At 38.9% G+C, this 19,643-nt stretch overlaps 1 protein-coding gene and 1 pseudogene across 1 annotated transcript in view; one reads left to right on the top strand and one right to left on the bottom strand.

The window, feature by feature from the left end:
- The window catches only part of Ak9 (adenylate kinase 9), a 244,663-nt gene that overhangs the window by 148,796 nt on the left and 76,224 nt on the right, over positions 1–19,643 (bottom strand). The window contains exons 11-12 of the mRNA XM_023708665.1: positions 14,399–14,538; positions 14,137–14,317 (exon numbers count right to left, since the gene is read on the bottom strand). Of these exons, the coding sequence (XP_023564433.1) occupies positions 14,137–14,317; positions 14,399–14,538 (321 nt within the window). The remainder of the gene's footprint in view (positions 1–14,136; positions 14,318–14,398; positions 14,539–19,643) is intronic.
- LOC105741321 lies at positions 67–3,838 on the top strand (annotated as a pseudogene).

Genomic DNA, 19,643 nt, shown 5'->3' with positions numbered 1-19,643 from the left:
TTGAAGAGCTGATTTTTCAGCTGCTAAGTAAATTATGCATGGCTCAACCAAGGACTTTTCAAGATGTAGAGGAATGAGTACAGAAGACCTTTCCTCATCCAATTGACAAATGGGCTATTGCGGATGCAGTCTGCCATAGAGAAGCGAAAGCGAAGAAACCCTCTTTTATTGCCTGTGGACAAAATCCATCCTTCTTTAAAGGAGGTTTTGGGGTATAAAGTGGACTACCATGTGTCCCTGTATATTGTGGCTGTACTGGAGTACATCTCAGCAGATATTTTAAAATTGGCTGGTAATTATGTTTTTAATATCCGACATTATGGAATATCTCAGCAGGACATCAAATTATCGATGTGTGCAGATACGGTTTTGATGGACATGTTTGATCAGGATGATATAGGTTTGGTTTCTTTATGTGAAGATGAACCTAGTTCTTCAGGTGAATTAAACTACTATGACCTTGTCAGAACTGAAATTGCAGAAGAAAGACAGTACCTTCGGGAACTGAACATGATCATAAAAGTGTTTCAAGTTGCCTTTCTTTCTGACAAAAAGTTATGTAAGCCTTCTGATATCGAAAAGATTTTTAGTAACATTTTAGATATACATGAGTTGACTGTGAAACTTTTAGGTTTGATTGAAGACACAGCAGTTGAAATGACAGATGAAAGCAGTCCTCATCCCTTAGCTGGCAGCTGTTTTAAGGATTTGGCAGAAGAGCAAGCCTTTGATCCTTGTGAAACATTATTGCAGGACATTCTTTCACCAGCATATAATGAACATTTCAGTAAGCTGATGGCTAGACCTACAGTTGCTCTACACTTTCAGTCCATTGCTGATGGCTTTAAAGAGGCAGTCCGCTATGTACTTCCATGCCTTATGTTGGTGCCAGTGTATCATTGTTGGCATTATTTTGAATTATTAAAGCAACTGAAAGCATGTAGTGAAGAGCAAGAAGACCGAGAATGTTTGAATCAAGCTATCACTGCTCTCTTGAATCTCCAGGGTAGCATGGACCGGATTTACAAGCAGCATTCCCCTCGCCGCCAGCCAGGGGATCCTGTTTGCCCTTTTTATAATCGTCAATTAAGAAGCAAGCACCTGGCTATCAAAAAAATGAATGAAATTCAGAAAAACATAGATGGATGGGAAGGCAAAGATATTGGACAGTGTTGTAATGAATTCATAATGGAAGGACCGTTGACAAGAATTGGTGCTAAACATGAATGGCACATTTTTCTTTTTGATGGGCTAATGATCAGCTGTAAACCTAATCATGGCCAGACTCGGCTTCCAGGTTGCAGTAGTGCAGAATATAGATTAAAAGAAAAGTTTGTCATGAGGAAAATACAAATCTGTGATAAAGAAGATACTTGTGAGTGCAAGCATGCCTTTGAACTAGTATCCAAAGATGAAAACAGCATAATATTTGCTGCTAAGTCTGCTGAAGAGAAGAATAATTGGATGGCGGCACTTATTTCTCTTCATTATCGTAGCACTCTAGATCGAATGCTAGATTCTGTATTATTGAAAGAAGAAAATGAGCAGCCACTGAGATTACCAAGTCCAGAAATGTACTGTTTTGTGGTAAAAGACTCCGAGGAGAACATTGTTTTTGAAGACAACTTGCAAAGTAGAAGCGGAATCCCCATTATTAAAGGAGCAACTGTGGTGAAGTTAATTGAAAGGTTAACATTTCATATGTATGCAGATCCCAATTTTGTTCGTACTTTTCTTACTACTTATCGATCATTTTGTAAACCACAGGAATTGCTAAGCTTACTGATTGAACGATTTGAAATCCCAGAGCCAGAACCTACTGAAGCAGACAGATTGGCAATAGAGAAAGGCGAGCAGCCAATCAGTGTGGACCTGAAGAGATTTCGCAAGGAATATGTTCAACCAGTACAACTTAGGGTCTTAAATGTGTTTCGGCACTGGGTTGAACACAATTTTTATGACTTTGAAAGAGACTTGGAATTGCTTGAAAGACTAGAATCCTTCATATCAAGTGTAAGAGGGAAAGCCATGAAGAAATGGGTAGAGTCAATTGCTAAGATCATCAAGAGGAAGAAGCAAGCTCAGGCAAATGGAATAAGCCATAATATTACCTTTGAAAGCCCACCTCCTCCGATTGAGTGGCATATCAGTAGGCCTGGACAGTTTGAAACATTTGATCTCATGACCCTTCATCCAATAGAAGTTGCACGTCAGCTAACACTTCTGGAATCTGATCTCTACAGGAAAGTTCAACCATCTGAACTTGTAGGGAGTGTATGGACCAAAGAAGATAAAGAAATAAATTCTCCAAATTTATTGAAAATGATTCGTCATACCACAAATCTCACTCTCTGGTTTGAAAAATGCATTGTGGAAGCAGAAAATTTTGAAGAATGGGTGGCAGTATTAAGTAGAATTATAGAAATTCTGCAAGTTTTTCAAGATTTGAATAATTTCAATGGTGTACTGGAGATAGTCAGTGCAGTAAACTCAGTGTCTGTATACAGACTAGACCATACCTTTGAGGCATTACAGTAAAGAAAACGGAAAATTTTGGATGAAGCTGTGGAATTAAGTCAAGATCACTTTAAAAAATACCTAGCAAAACTAAAGTCAATCAATCCACCTTGTGTGCCTTTTTTTGGAATATATTTAACAAATATTCTGAAGACCAAAGAAGGGAATAATGATTTTTTAAAAAAGAAAGGGAAAGATCTAATCAATTTCAGTAAAAGGAGGAAAGTAGCTGAAATTACTGGAGAAATTCAGCAGTATCAGAATCAGCCATGCTGTTTACGGATAGAACTAGAAATGAGGAGGTTCTTTGAAAATCTTAACCCCATGGGAAGTTCATCTGAAAAAGAGTTTACAGATTATTTGTTCAACAAATCTCTAGAAATTGAACCCCGGAACTGCAAACAGCCACCTCGATTCCCTAGGAAATCAACTTACTCCTTAAAATCTCCTGGAATAAGGCCTAATACAGGCCGACACTGCTCTACCTCAGGCACTTTACGAGGTCATCCTACACCATTGGAAAGAGAACCATACAAGATAAGCTTTAGTCGGATAGCTGAAACTGAACTTGAATCAACAGTGTCAGCACCAACCTCTCCAAATACACCATCTACTCCACCAGTTTCTGCTTCTTCAGACATTAGTGTGTTTTTGGATGTGAATCTCAATAGTTCCTGTGGCAGCAATAGCATCTTTGCTCCAGTGCTTTTGCCACAATCAAAGTCTCTTTTCAGTTCGTGCGGTAGTTTAAATAAACTAAGTGAAGAGCTGCTGGTTCCTCCTCCCCTTCCTCCTCGGAAGAAGTTTGATCATGATGCTTCAAATTCCAAGGGAACTATGAAATCTGATGATGACCCACCTGCTATTCTGCCAAGACAGCCTCCTCCCCCAAAGGTAAAACCTAGAGTTCCTGTTCCTCCTGGTGCATCTGATGGGCCTCTTCACAGTCCGCCTCCACCACTGCCAAGAGATCCTCTTCCTGACACCCCTCCTCCAGTTCCCCTTCGGCCTCCAGAACACTTTATAAACTGTCCATTCAATCTTCAGCCTCCTCCACTGGGACATCTGCACAGAGATGTTAGTACGTGTCCAAACTCACCAAGCACTCCTACCACGCCCTCTCCCAGGGTGCCGCGTCGATGCTATGTGCTCAGTTCGAGTCCCAACAGTGTGGTTCATCCTCCAGCTCCCCCTGTTCCCCCGCGGCAGAATTCAAGCCCTCATCTACCAAAACTGCCACCAAAGACGTACAAGCGGGAGCTTTCACACCCCCCATTGTACAGACTGCCTTTGCTAGAAAATGCAGAAACTCCTCAATGACCTTAGCTGTATGTAGTCATTGACACTGGAATAGTATTTGTAAAGTTTTTTAATTTATTCAAAAAGGCATTGTATTTTAGTACTTTTACAAAGAATGCTCTTAAAAATGCTACTGATCAAATAAGCTTTTAAGAATTGGAGAAATAAAAATACAAAAGTCCTTTACCATTATCCTCAGGTGATCAGTAGCATTCCCTTGTCTTGGATCCTCAGTGCTGCCATAAGGCCAGTATAACGAATTTATATTTGCACTGTAGACTCTGCTGAAAAATATGGTTTGAAGTGACAGTGATTGCACTGAAAGGGGATAGTGTTTTGTGGAATGTTTCAAATTTAAGTAATACATGCCTTTTTAAGGCCATGAATTTACACAAGTATAGAGGGTGTATGGTGTTACTGATTTTTAAACAAAACTCTTTGACATCTAGTTTTTACTTCTAGTTTTTACATCTAGAAGAATTGTGAATAACACCCACTGTTTTTAAACTCTTTAATGCCATGTCTTAAATGCCAGTATTTGCTGCTGAAGACAAAACTGAAAAATAGAATGAAAATGATAGAATGCACTGTTTATTTTGTCAAAATGTAAGCAAAGACTACATAATCCAATGATGGAGGGGCAAGGGCATGTATCACAGATGTGCCTTTTGTTTTTGCAGAGTATGATGATGTCTTTAGCTAATGAGTTGCCTATTGTTTTGGAAAACAGTTAATATGCCATATATGTACAGTTTTGTTTATATTGTATATTTAAAGATAATGCTAATAACCTATATAAATTGAAGTGACTTGAGGCCTATAATACAATCTGCTACTTTACTAATTCACAAATTTAAGGAAAAATTTCTTATGGCATAGGAACCAACTACCTTGCCTTCAAAATCACTAGTAACTTTCACTGTAAATCTCATGTTAACAGAAATTTTTTTAAAAATATATTTTTTAGATTGGTAATACTTAAGCCAGCAAATACTTAAAGCTTTATTAAACTTTTTAATCAGAAAAGTAAAGCTTCTATTTGCCATCTGGACGCCTTCCTTCAAAGTGATGAGAAGAGTGTGTTGCCGATAGTGCTGTAGCAGCAGTTGTAAAGTAGCCAAAAGCCACGTTGCTTATTTACTGGTCTGTGGCCTTTTTACTGTGCTTTGTATCAGAGTTCTTAACAAGATTAATAAATCACCTCAGTCTTAATTTAAAAAAAAAGAAAGAAAAAGAACTACAGGCGAATCTCCCCCATGAACATCGATGCAAAAATCTTTAATAAAATCCTAGCAAATAGAATACAGCAAATCATGAAGAAGATCATATGCCATAACCAGGTAGTATTCATCCCAGGGATGTAAGGGTGGTTCAGTATTTGAAAATCCATAAATGTAATATATTATATCAATAGAACAAAAATAAAAACCACATGATCATCTCAACTGATGCAGAAAAGGCTTTTCACAAAGTCCAACACTCATTCATGTTCAAAGTCCTACAGAAAATTGGAATAGATACCCTCTACTTCAATCAGATAAAAGCCATTTATGACAACCCAATAGCTAACATAATTCTAAAGGGGGAAAAACTGAAATCTTTTACTCTCAGATCTAGTACAAACGAAGGATGTTCTCTATCACACTCTTATTCAATATAGTTATGTAATCATTAACTAGACCTATTAGACAAGAGAGACAAATAAAAGGAATAAGAACAGGTAAAGAAGAAGTTAAATTATCATTATTTGCAGATGACATGATACTTTACTTGAAAGACCAAAAAAACTCTACCAAGAAGCTACTAGAATTAATACACAAATTCAGTAGCATAGCAGGATACAAAGTCAATACTCAAAATTCAATAGCATTCTTCTATACAGATAACAAACACTTTGAGAGGGAAATTAGAGAAAAAAATACCTTTTACATTAGCACTGAGGAAAATAAAATACCTAGGAATTTATCTAACTAAAGAAGTCAAAGATCTTTTCAAGGCAAATTACAGTACTCTGAAAAGAGAGTGTAGAGGATTTCAGAAAATGGAAAGATTTTCCCTGCTCCTGGATAGGAAGATGTAACATTGTGAAGATGGCCATACTCCCAAAATTGCTGTATAGATTTAATGCAATCCCTATCAAACTACCACCAACATACCTCACAAATCTAGAGAAATTGTTCCTAAAATGTACTTGGAATCAAAACAGAATTACAATAGCAAAGCCAATTCTTGGCCACAAAGATAAGGCAGGATGAATTATAATTCCGGATTTGAAATTATACTACAAGGCTACTGTGATAAAATCAGCATGGTACTGACCACGAAATTGACTGAGGGTCAATGGAATAGATTAGAAGATGCAGAAGGCTCTACAAACACACTCAGCCACCTGAACTTTGACAAAGGCTCCAAACATGCTCACTGGAAGAAAGATAGACTCTTTAACAAATGGTGCTGGAAAACCTAGCTAGCACAATTTGTGATAGCCAAACTTGACCCAGGTCTATCACCATGCACTAAGCTAACGTCAAAATGGATTAAAGATCTAAATGTTAAAACAGAAAAACTAAATCTACTGGAAGGGAAAGTAGGAGGAACTCTTGAAGACATAGGGGTTGGCAAAGATTTCATGAACATAAATAAAATTGTAATATGTGGAAGAATTAATAATAGAGCCTTCCTCTTATTGAGAAGTTTTTGAACATCAAAAGAAATTACCAACAAAGTGAAAAGACATCCCATTAATTTGGAAAAAAATCTTGACAAATAAGTACTCAAAGGTGTGCTCTCCACAATTGCTACCCCTACTTGTCATTCACAGCAGCTATTTTCCAATACTGGAAATACACACACACACACACACACACACACACACCACCACCACCATCATCATCATCATCATCTTCATCATCCCCCACCCTTGTGAGATAATTTCCTTTGACACTTTAAATCTATGCTTAATGTTTTTATCCTGATACCGACAGTTTATCTTTGTCATTGATTTTATATGCTATGAGAAAGTACTGTACTCTAAAATGCTCATCTATTAATTAAAATAAATAATTTTCATATTTAAAAATAAAAAAACCAAAGGTCTGCTCTCTAGAATTTATGAAGAACTAAAAAACATTAGGGCCCCAGGATTTAAAGACCCAGTCCAGAAATGGGCATTCGAGATGAACACACACTTCTCAGAGGATGAAATTAAAGAAGAAAATAAATTTATGAAAAAATGATCCGCATCACTAGCCATCTGTGAAGTGCAAATGAAAACAACACTGAAATATCATCTCACCCAGTAAAGAATGGCTATCATAAAAAAATCAACCAACAGCAAATGTTGGAGAGGCTGTGGGGAAAAAGGAACACTTTTCCACTGCTGATGGGAATGTAGACTGATGCAACCATTATGGAAATCAGTGTGGAGACTCCTTAAAAAAACAAAGACTAGAAATCCTATTAAAACCAGCTATCCCCTTACTGGGAATATTCCTGGAGGAACTGAAAGTGCCATATAATAGTGATATATGTGTACCTACGTTTATAGCAGCACAATTTGTGATAGCCACGTCTTGGAAACAAACAAGATGCCCATCACCTGAGGAATGGATGAAAACGATGTGATATTTTTATACAATGGAATATTACTCAGCTATAAAGAATGGTAAAACTTGAAGCCTTCATATTTAAGTGGATGCCACTTGAAGATATACTCATAACTGAAATAAACCAGACCCACATGTGTAAATATTGTATAGTCTCCCTTGTATAAGAAGTCAAAAGAAGAAATACAAATAGAAAAGTATAACACAGTTGAACAGAAAGTGAAGACTTGAAGATTAGACAATGAAGAGTGAGCAAGGAAAAAAGAAAGGAAACATGATAGGGGCAAAGCCATACAATTATATGTACAAGATGGGTAATGCAGTGATCTTGAGAATCTTCAGCAGGTTTTCAAAACTAGCAGTGAATTGGCAAGATTCCCACCCTGACTAACTATATATGCTGATACCTCTGAACTAAGCAACTGCACTGAAGATACCAATGTGTAATAGTAGGGTCATGTTGGAGTGCATGTCATTCTATTCTTCTGAATACGTGGTGCTTGTCATGACACACCAGTTGATGCCATGGTGTCTCTCAGGTAGATGTTTATTTAAAAAGGACGGTGGTGGTGAATGAAGGCTGGAGACAGGAAAAGGGGTGTTGCAGGAGTGTCCTGCTACAATTCTCTTATATGTCAAAAACTAAAGCTTGAACCAGGTCTATCACCATGCACTAAGGTAAAGTCAAAATGGATTAAAGATCTAAACATTAAGATAGAAAAATTGAATCTCCTGGAAGAGAAAGTAGGAGGAACTCTTGAATACATAGGGGTAGGTATGGTTAGATTTCTAAACTTTTATATAAAAATATGTAATTGTTTATTCCTATTTTTTAAATATATCTTAATTTTTTCTTCATATTCTGTAGGGATTTGAAGTTTAACATATCAATACTTGATGAAAAATACCTGTTCCATGTTATGCCTAAGATGTTTGATATTCAGGCAGATAGTGAGGTTAAGCTCAACTGCCTAGGTTGTAGGGTAATAACAATAAGTTTCTCTTCAGGGTTAACAACCTAAGTTTGAAGACCAAAATTAGAGAAAAAGGAGGGCTGAAAAGACAGCCAACATTTTGGCACTAGACTTTCAAGGGCAGTGAAGACAAAGACATAGGAGAACCCATACTGTAACATTCTGTAACTCAGTGGTGTCCCAAATTTTCTGATCAAGGAGGTTACGAGGCCACAGAGGAAAGTGATCAATGATGTAGAATGTATCTAAGGAGAGTCACATGGAGAGAAAACATTCTCTCAGGCTTTCACAGAGAGCAAATTGGTCAAGCAATGGCCATATCTCATCCACATGGTTGACACTGACAATCTACAAACTGTAGTACAGAGTTTCAGGATAAATCCTGAGGGGATTTGACTGACCTCATCAAATACAAAAGCTACATTTCTTGTTATACAGGTCTTGTTTTGTCTTTGTCTTAACCATCCAGCAGAAAAGCATAAAAGTGAAGTATAAAAAGTAATGCCATATTAATATGCTGAGCTGTAAAAGGCTCAAGTCAACAACTTCTGCCATTGCCAGTCCTACGCATAACCCACTACTATTTTGGACTATTGGACTATATTGGAATTTTTTGCTGAATTCATGCACCTATAATATTTAAATGACAATGGAATACCCTTCTCTGACAAAACCAAACAAAAAAATGGGTTACAAATGAATAACCATTTTGTGTCTGAGTATTCATTATAGTTAGGATAGACATATAGCTACATTCTCTTAATTCAATGAATAGAAAATTTGTTCTGATAGTGTTTGTAAACAGGATATCATGTCTACAACAGTACGCAATGTATTAATTATTGAAACTGTCCTACTAATCATATCTGAAACTGTCTGATTGCTATTTGTTTCTCAATAAAATTACTGAAAAAAAAAAAAAGAGGCCAACTGGGTAATTTAAAATGTTGTGAGTTTGACCCCACTCCACCATAAAAAAGCACCGAAAAGGCTGTAGACTGCAAAGATAGAGCTGAGATCTCCATTGCCAAAAATAAAAAATAAAAAAGATGTCCTGAGCACATCACAGGAGGTGGCAGGTTCTCGCCCTTTACAGCCTCAAAATCACAGGGGTGTAGAGACTGGTTTAAACAAGTATGTCTAGTGGCCAAATTGACAAGCGATAGATTGTAGCGGTTGATACATTGTGTCAGCTTGGCTATATCAGCTCAGTGGTTCCATGTCCTAGGGCGTAGGAGGCCCTGCCCCAGGGGGTGAAAAGGGCCTGCTCTAGGGCACAGAGAGCCAGTTTCAGAGTGACTCAGCACAAAAAAGGTATATAAAATGGTTGAAAAAGATTTTGTGTTCCATTTCTTCAGAGGAACTTTAGTCTTCACAGTCAGCTTGGACATCATCTCCTGGCTTCCAGCACAGACTTTTTGGCTTCCGGCTTAGTTCCTTCAGCTTTCTGTCAGATTCTTCAGCCTTCCAGAAACACCAAGAATTTTCCTAGTGTATTCACCAAAAAGTTATAAAAGGTACCTAGTTTTAAAAGGTACCCAGTTTACTGGAAAAAAATTCATAGTGTACTCAACCATTCAAGTTGATATATTTGGCTTGCAGGAATGGAGGTTGGAATGGAAGCTGGTTACTATTTGGAAGGTGAATTCCCTTCCATAAGAACATCAGGAATCCAGCTCTCTAGTGTCCTTTCTCTCCTTGAGAAAGTCTGTAGCCCACTAGGATCTGCTTTTGGCTTACTAGGTCTTATCATTTTCAGAACTACATACTGGCCTAAGGTTGTTTGTTTCTGTCTTTTCTTTAATAGTGTTTCTGCAGTATGACATGACATTGTCACTAAGCAAAAAAATGCAAAGATTGGCTTTTTTTGTTTTCTCTATAAATGTCCATAATTCTGTCCATTTTATCAGGATTTCCTTTGTTTCAGAACTTTGCTGCACTGACTATTTTCTTTTTTTTTTCTTTTTTTTTTTTAACATGTATTTATTTTGTGTGTGTGTGTGTGTGTGTGTGTGGCCAGCTCAGCCCACCAGGGGGCGGGGCTGGCTGGCATGTGGTGCTGGGGGATTGAACCGCGGTCCCTGTGCTTTGCTAAGCTTGTTCTAAGTAGGTGCTTTAGACCACTGAGCCATCTCTCCAGCCCCAGCACTGACTATTGATACTACCTGCCCCCTTTGGAGAATGCCCCAGCTGCCATTCTCTGTTGCTTAGTCAGAAGTTACTAAAGTTCCTCTGTAGACAACCCCTCTAAGTGTTCCTTTACCAGTTCCTCGGCATCACCACTGTCTATCTGCAAGCTTATGGACTCTGATACAGTGATAGTGTCATCAATAAAAGGGTCAGTTGAAGGCTCAGGCTCCTTTACACAGCTTTCAAAGTCTCTCTCCTGTATAATTTTAGGCCAACTTTCTTTCAGGAAGATCTCAAGATCCTTAGAGAGACATTGGCCCAAGATTTTTCAATTAATCTCATACAGGAAAAGACATTGTAATATTCCTCCCAGAATGCTTAAAGTGTTAAATCTGTGTCTGAGGCCATCCAGAAGCACTTCAGGAACAATTCCTTGATGTTATAGCTTCTTGAATTTAGCTATAACATGCTGGTCCATAGTCTTCAGTAGAGGAGTTATATTAAGTCAGAGGAACTCAACTGAGAGCCATGGTAATTCTTCAGCCAATTCTTCTTCCAAATGTCATGGATAAGCAGGATCACTGCCCATGATGAGAAAAGCCTTGAGTACTAAATCTCTGTCCTTTAGATATTTCTCAACAGTAGGACAGAAAGCCTCCCTGACCTACTCAAGAAAAAGAACTTTTGTTACCCATGCTTTTGCATTAGGTCTCCACATGATTCCTAGCCTATTCATCATGACTTTGTTTTCTAGATACTCTTGGGGGGGCAGTCTTAGAAAGAAAAAAAACAAGAAAGGTTTTGAGGTCCCCATTTGTATCAGAACATCACAGTAAGATTAGCCTATCCTTCATAGGCTCATGGCCTGGCACTTTCTCCTCTTCCTGGGTAATGTATGTTCTCTTGGGTATTTTCATCACAATTGAAAACTTGGTGATAGCAAAAGTCATTTTTCTGTGTCATCATTACAAAGTGTTATATCCTGTGTAATTTTCAGCAGCCCTTTTTATTAGCACTGGCTGCTTCACTATACATAGTTACACTATGAACCTCAGCTTTCACTTTAAAATTGTGAACCCCCCCTTACTGACAGAAAATGTTTCAACATTATCATTCATTGATGGATTATTCTTTATAAGATCTGTATTTATAACCTTAACTTTTTATAACTTAGAGAAGGATATATATATATATATATATATATTTTTTTTTTTTTTAAACTGAGATTTTATTTTACTATAGAAAGAATACTTATCATCTGTCTTAGTTACTCTTTTCTCATTGCTGGGACAAATACCCAACACTCAAAATGAAGGAAGGAAAAGTTGATTTATCGCACAGTTACTAGAGATTTCAGTACATATTCAGCTGGCTCCAAGGCAGCGCAGCACATGGCAGAGGGCAAGAGCAAGAGAGCCTAGAAGGCTATATAATCTGCTATTTGCCTTTTATTTATCCAGACTAAAGGTTAACCTTTCTAATTCACCTAAACCTGCTGATGGTCACTTACTAATTTGAGTAGCACTTTTAATAATACCAGCTTCCTTACATAAATCTTTTCTCTGTAAGATTGTCAAGATGATTGATTTTGACACGTATATATCAGCAAGATTGATCACATGAATGCCACTCGCATATTTCTTCATAATTTCCTTCCTTTTTATTGTGATTATTTTCTTTACTTTTCCTCCTTCTTTAGATTCTTTTCCAGCTTTCTGGTGGCCATTCTGATAGCAGTAATTATTGCAATTATATAAAGCACTTGAGCTGAGCTAGTAGAAAAGAATTCAGCTCTGAGTTCCTCTATGACTTTCTGCTGTTGCTTATTTACTATCGATGCTATTAATTCATACATATGAGCTGAGCTAGTGTCCTCTGCACTTGTTCTGGGTGGGCATTGGGCTTCCTCTATATGTTTCTGCATTTGTTTCTTTATTTCAGAAGCCATTGATTCATTGCTTTCAGCTGTGTGATTCCCAATTTGTTCTGTGTTAGTGTTCTCTGCACTTAGCTGACACTGACAAAGGTTCTACAATCTGAGGTACAGAATCTCAGGATAAATCCTGAGGGGATTTCACTGACCTTATCAGACCCAAAAGCTACAACTTTTGTTGCACAGGTCCTGCTTTACCTTGGTCTTAACCATCCAGAAGAAAAGTATACAAATGAAATATAAGAAGTAAAGCCATGCTGTTATGTTGAGCTGTAGGGGACTCAGGTCAACAATTTCTGACATTGCCAGTCAAGTGGAAGACCTAATACTATTATGGACTACTGGATTCTTTTAGAATATTTTGCTGAGTTTACACACTTATAATAGTTAAATAACAGAACTTAACAAAAATAGGGGTATAGATGAATGTCCATTTTATATCTGTGTATTCAAAGTGGTTAGGATAGATATATAATTACATTCTCTTAATGAATAGAGGGATTTGTTCTAATGGTGTTTGTAAATAGGATATCATGTCCGCATCTTGTACAGCAATTAACCACTGGGAAGAATGTATGCAATGTGTTAATTATTGAAACTGTCAAGGGCCAGGGAGATGGCTCAGTGGAATAAGTGCTTCCCTGGCAAGTGCAAGGGCCTGAGTTCAATCCCCGGTTCTGCAAAAAAAAATTATTGAAACTGTCCTACCAATTTGGTTTGAAACTGTCTCATTGCTATTTGTTTATCAATAAAATTATGGGGAAAAAAGAAAGAAAAGATAAAAAAATAAATAAAAAATAAAGCACTAAGTGAAATCACAACCATAAACATGTGCAACTGGGCTGAGACTAATGCTCATGTAAGCTTACATACACTTTTCTGGCACTGCAAGTCTGCTTAAAACCATACAAGTTGCCAGTATTTGGGTCATAACTCAAGACTTTGGTCATAAGTTAAACCTAAAATTCTGGTCATAACCCAAGTTGTTTGTACATAAGGCCAGTCATAACTCAAGGGTCCACCATACACAGTGCTAGAAACACTTTCAGTTATACTTGTTTCAAAGACCATTTCTCAATCTACTGTAAACCATTTTTAAAAACTGAAGCCTTTTACCAGGCAGGTATTTTATATTTTGATGAAATATAATTCACCTTTAAAAAGTAGTTTTGGAAATATTCATTGTCCAAATGCTGCATAATGGATCACCCCAAAGCTTGGACCATAAACATTTATACCTTCATGATTTCTGAAGATCAGAAATAAATTTTTATGACTTTAAATGGGAAAATAATAATGCTCTAAGTATTAACCCAAATTCTATCATGTAACTAAAAAATAGAAAGTATAAACCTAAGCAATAAATTATGATGTTTGGATATAAAATGGTTAAAAGATTCACTATGTGACTGTCAACAATTAATATGATTGGTCATTGCCAGTTCTTTTGCATGTAGTAATATGAATTTTCTTAGGGCCAGCAACATTTGAAATTCATTAAACACATGAAAGGAAGAAGCAAGGTATGATGCTTTGGAAGTGACAGTAACAGCAAGGAGGCGGCCTTCTCCACTCCAAGTCCAGTGGAAAAATTACTCAGTTCACAGTGTAAATTAAGAAAACTGAAAACAGATAAAATCTACAAACTATAATCTTGATAGAGAAAAGTGATAGTTACCTTTCCTTTATAATATTCAGCAATCAACTTGCTAAGTGTTGTTTTTCCTGAACACTTAGGTCCGAATATGAATACTTTACATGGTGGTGCTGGCATAGGTGGAAGAAGATAGGGACGTGGGTTCAATAAAAATGTTTTTAATGCTTCTTCTGATGAAAGACAGTATATCTTACCTAGAAAACTTAAAACATGCCATAATAATAAACAACTGAAAACATGGATGGGCAAGTTTTAAAGTTAAGCTCTGAAAAATCTTACTTACCTCACAGAAAAATCAGGTGATCCTGCATAAATGTTACCTTCCTTTAAAGCCACAGGACATACACGTCCCCATCGGCTCCTCTGCCATTTGTATCTTGGGGCAATAAGTTTACAAGATGCAAGAGTACGGAACAGCTCTTCCTGTGAACAAACAAATTGTACATTTAAAAATGCTGTATAAGTTTTGCTTGTTATGGTTTGTGTCTAGTTGTCCCTCCCCCGACAAAGCCTCATGTACACATAGGGTGGACTTCCAGAGTTTGTGATTTACTCATGATCCATTGGGATTATGGATGTGAGTGCTTCTGGGATTATGGGTATGAGTACTACACCCAGCTTGGAGTGGACAGTCTGAAGGCAACTTAAAGGAGACAGACTTGCTCTCTGTACTCTGTAACCATTGCTGCCACTGCTCCTCCCTCTGCTCTCTGTTCTTTGCTGCTGCCATGAAAGTTTGCTCTCTTCCATGTGCCGCTCTGCCTTGGAGCCAGCTTAGTATGGACTGAAACTCCAGTAACTGAGCTAAATAAACCTTTCCTTCCTCATTTTGAGTGTCAGATATCTGTCACAGCAAGAAGAAGAAGAGAGCAACTAAGACATTGCTAAAATGAGAATATTAAATATTTCATTTCTTACTTTATAGAGCTTTCCTGCTTACGGAATAACTGATAGTGCAAATTTTGGCTTTCTTCCTAATCATCACATTTTGCACCACCTCTAGATTAATAAGAGTAGGATTCATTTTTGCAAGAAAACCTTACTTAAGCATAAGCATAAAATAGACCATTTTCTATTTTATAAAATAGAAAAATAGCTTCAAAAATAAAGACTCTGAAAACTTCTTAATGAAAAGGTTTTAAATGTGCCAGATTCTTAATTTAGTAACACATGGAAATAGTGAGATATTATGTACAATTTTATTTACTCATTCTATAAGTGGTTCTTTCATTCTTAAAGTTTTTAAGACTTCCTCAACAACCCTTGCTGACAGCGACCTGAAGAAGTTAAGCAATTTGTCTCTATAGATTGCATGATTGAAAAGTTTACATTCCTATGTCACCCCAGCAGGAGGAGAGAACTGGAGAGGGCCCAGCAGGAAACTGTCAAGAGAATAGGCTAGCTCTTTCCACCCCTCAGACATGGGTGGCACAGGCATCAGCTGGCCCCAGAATTGATCATGGAAATCGGATAAGATGGTCATTGTGGGCCTGTGCCCCTGCAGTATCTGAGACCATGAAAGAACATGGGCAAGATGCTGTCTGCAGAGTAGAGGGCAGGAAGGAAAGCTCAGGGGTTAAAGAGCTATCCAAGCCTAGAGCAGCTATAGAAGATTGAAAATCTCCTCTGTGGGGCACAGATGCAAACAGCTCTCTCCAGAGTCACAGACAACAAACTAGTACAGAAATAGCCCAGAGAAGTTAGGGAGCATCATTCTGTTCTCATCTGTGCTGAACATGGTGAAACAGGCCACATTCCCTCTTAAACACACTTCTGGGTGCTGAGAGGAGACAACAGCAGCTTTGGAATATTATTGACATTATAGCCATAAAGATAACAGAATCATCGTGCTAGTTAAACAACACAGACTGATTGTATTCATGCTTTCTTGAAACCTATAAAAAATTATAGAACAATTTTTTAAAAATGAATAAGCTGATAAGCACATAGAGAATGGGAGAAGAGACCAAAGATATTGGCAGAGTTGACAGCTTACCTACCAGCTGTGGATACAGTTTTGTAAGCCAGACATCAAAGAGTCTAAGAGTGGTACCTGACTTGGAAAGATGAAAACTAAATATCCATGGTAGCAAAGATGGAAGAGATGGGCAGTGGGGGAATAGCAAGAAGCCAGATGATTCACTCTGAAAACTTCTGGAAAGTTTAGCTCAGTATACATATCCTTTCTTCCACCTCCTACTGTGTCTCTGTGTCCATCAGAAGACTGAAGCCTACTCAACCAGAAAATCATTCAAAATGGACTCAGCCACGGATACAGCTAGGTAGAGTAGGGTGGAGCCCCAGAAAGTTGGCAGACAGCTATTGTCTGTAAGTACCACACCTACCTGAGCCTCTCAGAACCACCTCTGGACTTTCCCCATACAGCACTTAGATTATGTATTAGTATAAATTTATGATGTGTAATAATTACATTCATCATGGGGAACTGGTACATATATGTCACCTTAATCTGTTACTCTTCCTTCCTCTCTCCTATCTACTCTTTCCCTCCATTCCAAATCCCCTTCACATTTCTGAAAAGTCTACCTCTCAATTTCCTATCATCTTCTTTCATTTTGTACTTTAAATTATTTATACTTTAGGTTTCTTACATAAGAGAAGCCATGTGATATTTAAGCTTGTATATGTGATTTATTTCATTTAGCATTATGGTCTCAAAATGCATCCTTTGCTAGGCATAGTGGCTCATACTTGTAATCCTAGCACCTGGAAAGCTGAGGCAAGAGGACTGATGAGAATTCAAGGCCAGCCTGAACTACACACTGGTTCAAGGCCAGCCTGAGCTACATGGTGAAACTCTGCCTCAAAAACCAAAATAAAACAAAAGATGCATTTTTTTCTAACAAATGACTTAAATTTCTTCTTCTTTATGTCAAAGTAATACTCCATTGTGTGCAAATACCATGTTTTCCTTATCCATCATCTGTTGACAGTCATATAGGCTGCTTCCAAGATTTAGGTATAATGAGTTGTGATGCTATAAATACGGCTATGCATGTATTGCTGCACTATGAAGCTATTTAATTTCTAGGGAAGATATATAGAAGAAGTGTACCTGGATCAAATAGAATTTCGGTTTTTGGTATTTTCAGGAATCATCATCCTGACTTCTAAAGTGGATATAGTTGTTTACATTCCTATGAATGGTTAAGAACCCCCATACCTGCCGTCTCATAGGCATCTGTTGGTTTTGAGTTCTGGATGATAACCATTTTTTCTGGAGCAATGCAGAATCTCAGTGCTTCTTTGGTTTGATTTCTCCAATAACCAAAGAAAGCACCTAATTATTGCAATCTCTGCAAGAGCTCAGCTTTGTAACACTGCTGTGATTGGGTGAATGATCTTCTGGGATAAAATTAAAATTTATTATTTTGTTCCAAAACAAGAGTAAAGCATTAAAGTAAGGTGAGGCCCTTCTAAGAACACAATCTTGTGTGAAGTCCATGAAGATAGCTCTGACTCCCTGACCTGACTGTTAGGTATTCTGAATGTCACTGCTGGTCCCAGACACTCTACAAGTACAGTGTTATGTGAACCTTACAATAATGCTATGCATAGGAGTTACTGCCCATGTGCTTTTACCACTGAATAAAAGGGAAGATACATAGTCACAGACCTACTGTGAAGGTCTGGCTGGAAACCAATGCTGTAGCTTCTGGCATGCTGGGTGCCAGTCTGAGGCTGTTCCTACCCAGATACCTCCTCCTGTCTTCCAACTCAAGTGATACGGCTTTCACACTGCTCATCAGGACTGGAATCTCCAAGAAGGTCTTGGTTCCTCTCTTGCACCTTTAAACCAGTGAGTTTTTTCTCTGGCAGCATAACAGAATGTCCTAGGGAGGGTTTCTATTTTTTTAATTGCCATAAAATATACATAGCTTAAAATTATCATTTTAACTATCTTAAGTGTCTTATCAAGTAAATTCAGTGTCCCACAACTATCACTGCTGCACTTCCCAGAAATTTTCCATCATCCCAAACAGAAAATCTATCCATAATTCCCTATTTTTCTTACTCTAAATTCCTAGTATCTTCTATACTACTTTGTGTTCCTATTTGTCTATTCTAAGTATTTTATTTAAGTGGAATGGTAATATTTTTGTGTGTCTGGCTTATTTTACTTAGCATAACAGCTTTAAGATTCATCCATATTAAATCTTATATCTTTGTATTTCTTTTTAAAGAATGCATATTGGTGTGGAGAGCTTCCTGCTACCCTGCACTGACAGGACCAGTCCAAGCACAGGCGCAGTGTGGGCCGGACCCTCTCCCACGCCATTGGGCCACCCCCCACCACTCCGCAGTACCACCCCAACCAGCCCGACAAGTAGGAATTTCTGCCGCATTCCGGGAAACCACACACCCAGTTCTGGCCCAGGTCCAGTGAGTGTGTGGAGAGCTTCCTGCTACCCTGCGCCAGCGGGACTAGTCCCAGCCCAGGCTCAGCGTGGGACAGACCCTCTCCCACCCCCTCGGGCCGCCACCCACCACTCTGCAGTACCTCCCCCACTCCACCGCCGAGTAGGAATTTCTGCCGACTTCTAGGAACCCCCAGACCCAGTCCTAGCCCAGGTCCAGTGAGTGTGTGGACAGCTTCCTGCTACCCTGAGCCAGCAGGACCAGTCCCAGCCCAGGTGCAGTGTGGGCCGGACACTCTCCCACCACCTGGGGCGGCCATACACCACTCCTCAGTACCTCGCAGACCCCACCAACTGAGTAGGAATTTCTGCCGAGTTCGGGGAACCCCCAGACCCAGTCCTAGCCCAGGTCCAGTGAGTGTTTGGAGAGCTTCCTGCTACCTTGCGCTAGTGGGACCTGTTCCAGCCCAGGCGCAGCGTGGGCCAGACCCTCTCCCACCCACTTGGGCCGCCCCCCACCACTCTGCAGTACCTCCCCTACCCCGCCCACCAAGTAGGAATTTCTGCTGCGTTCCGGGAAACCCCAGGCCCAGTCCGAGCCCAGGTCCTGTGAGTGTGTGGGAGAGCTTCTTCTTCCCCCTACTTCACCTTGCCCCCTCCAGGCATAGCTCAGGCTTGGCATACATGCCTGGGGTGTAACCCTGCAGCTGCAATCCCTGCAGAGAGTGTAGAGGATAGACCCAACCAGCTAGTCCAGAAGCAGAACATCTTGCCACAGAGGCACAACAGGTTCACTCTCAAGGGCAGCAGCGGGAAGGAGCTGAGCACAGAAGCGAGACCCAAGCCAGATGCAGCTGCATAAGCCTAAACTTTGTAGAGCTGCACCTGAACATCAGTACGTGAGAAGGTTACAACTACAGCAAAGATCTACAACAAAGGGCAGAAGACAGTGCTACACAAAACGACGAGAAGGAACAAAATGCAACCTCAGAACCTAAGCCCACCTGTAACAAGTGCAGAGGACACTAATACAGAAAAAGTTGCAAATCACAGAGCTGAAAGCAATGAATCAATGGCTTCTGAAATAAAGAAACAGCTGCAGAAAGATATAGAAGACCTCAGATGGGAAATAAAAAAAGAAATCCCTGA

Source organism: Octodon degus, unplaced genomic scaffold (assembly GCF_000260255.1).
Source record: "Octodon degus isolate 3935 unplaced genomic scaffold, OctDeg1.0 scaffold00431, whole genome shotgun sequence".
NCBI classification, from domain to species: Eukaryota; Metazoa; Chordata; class Mammalia; order Rodentia; family Octodontidae; genus Octodon; species Octodon degus.
This window is presented reverse-complemented; position numbering and strand designations above follow the sequence as displayed.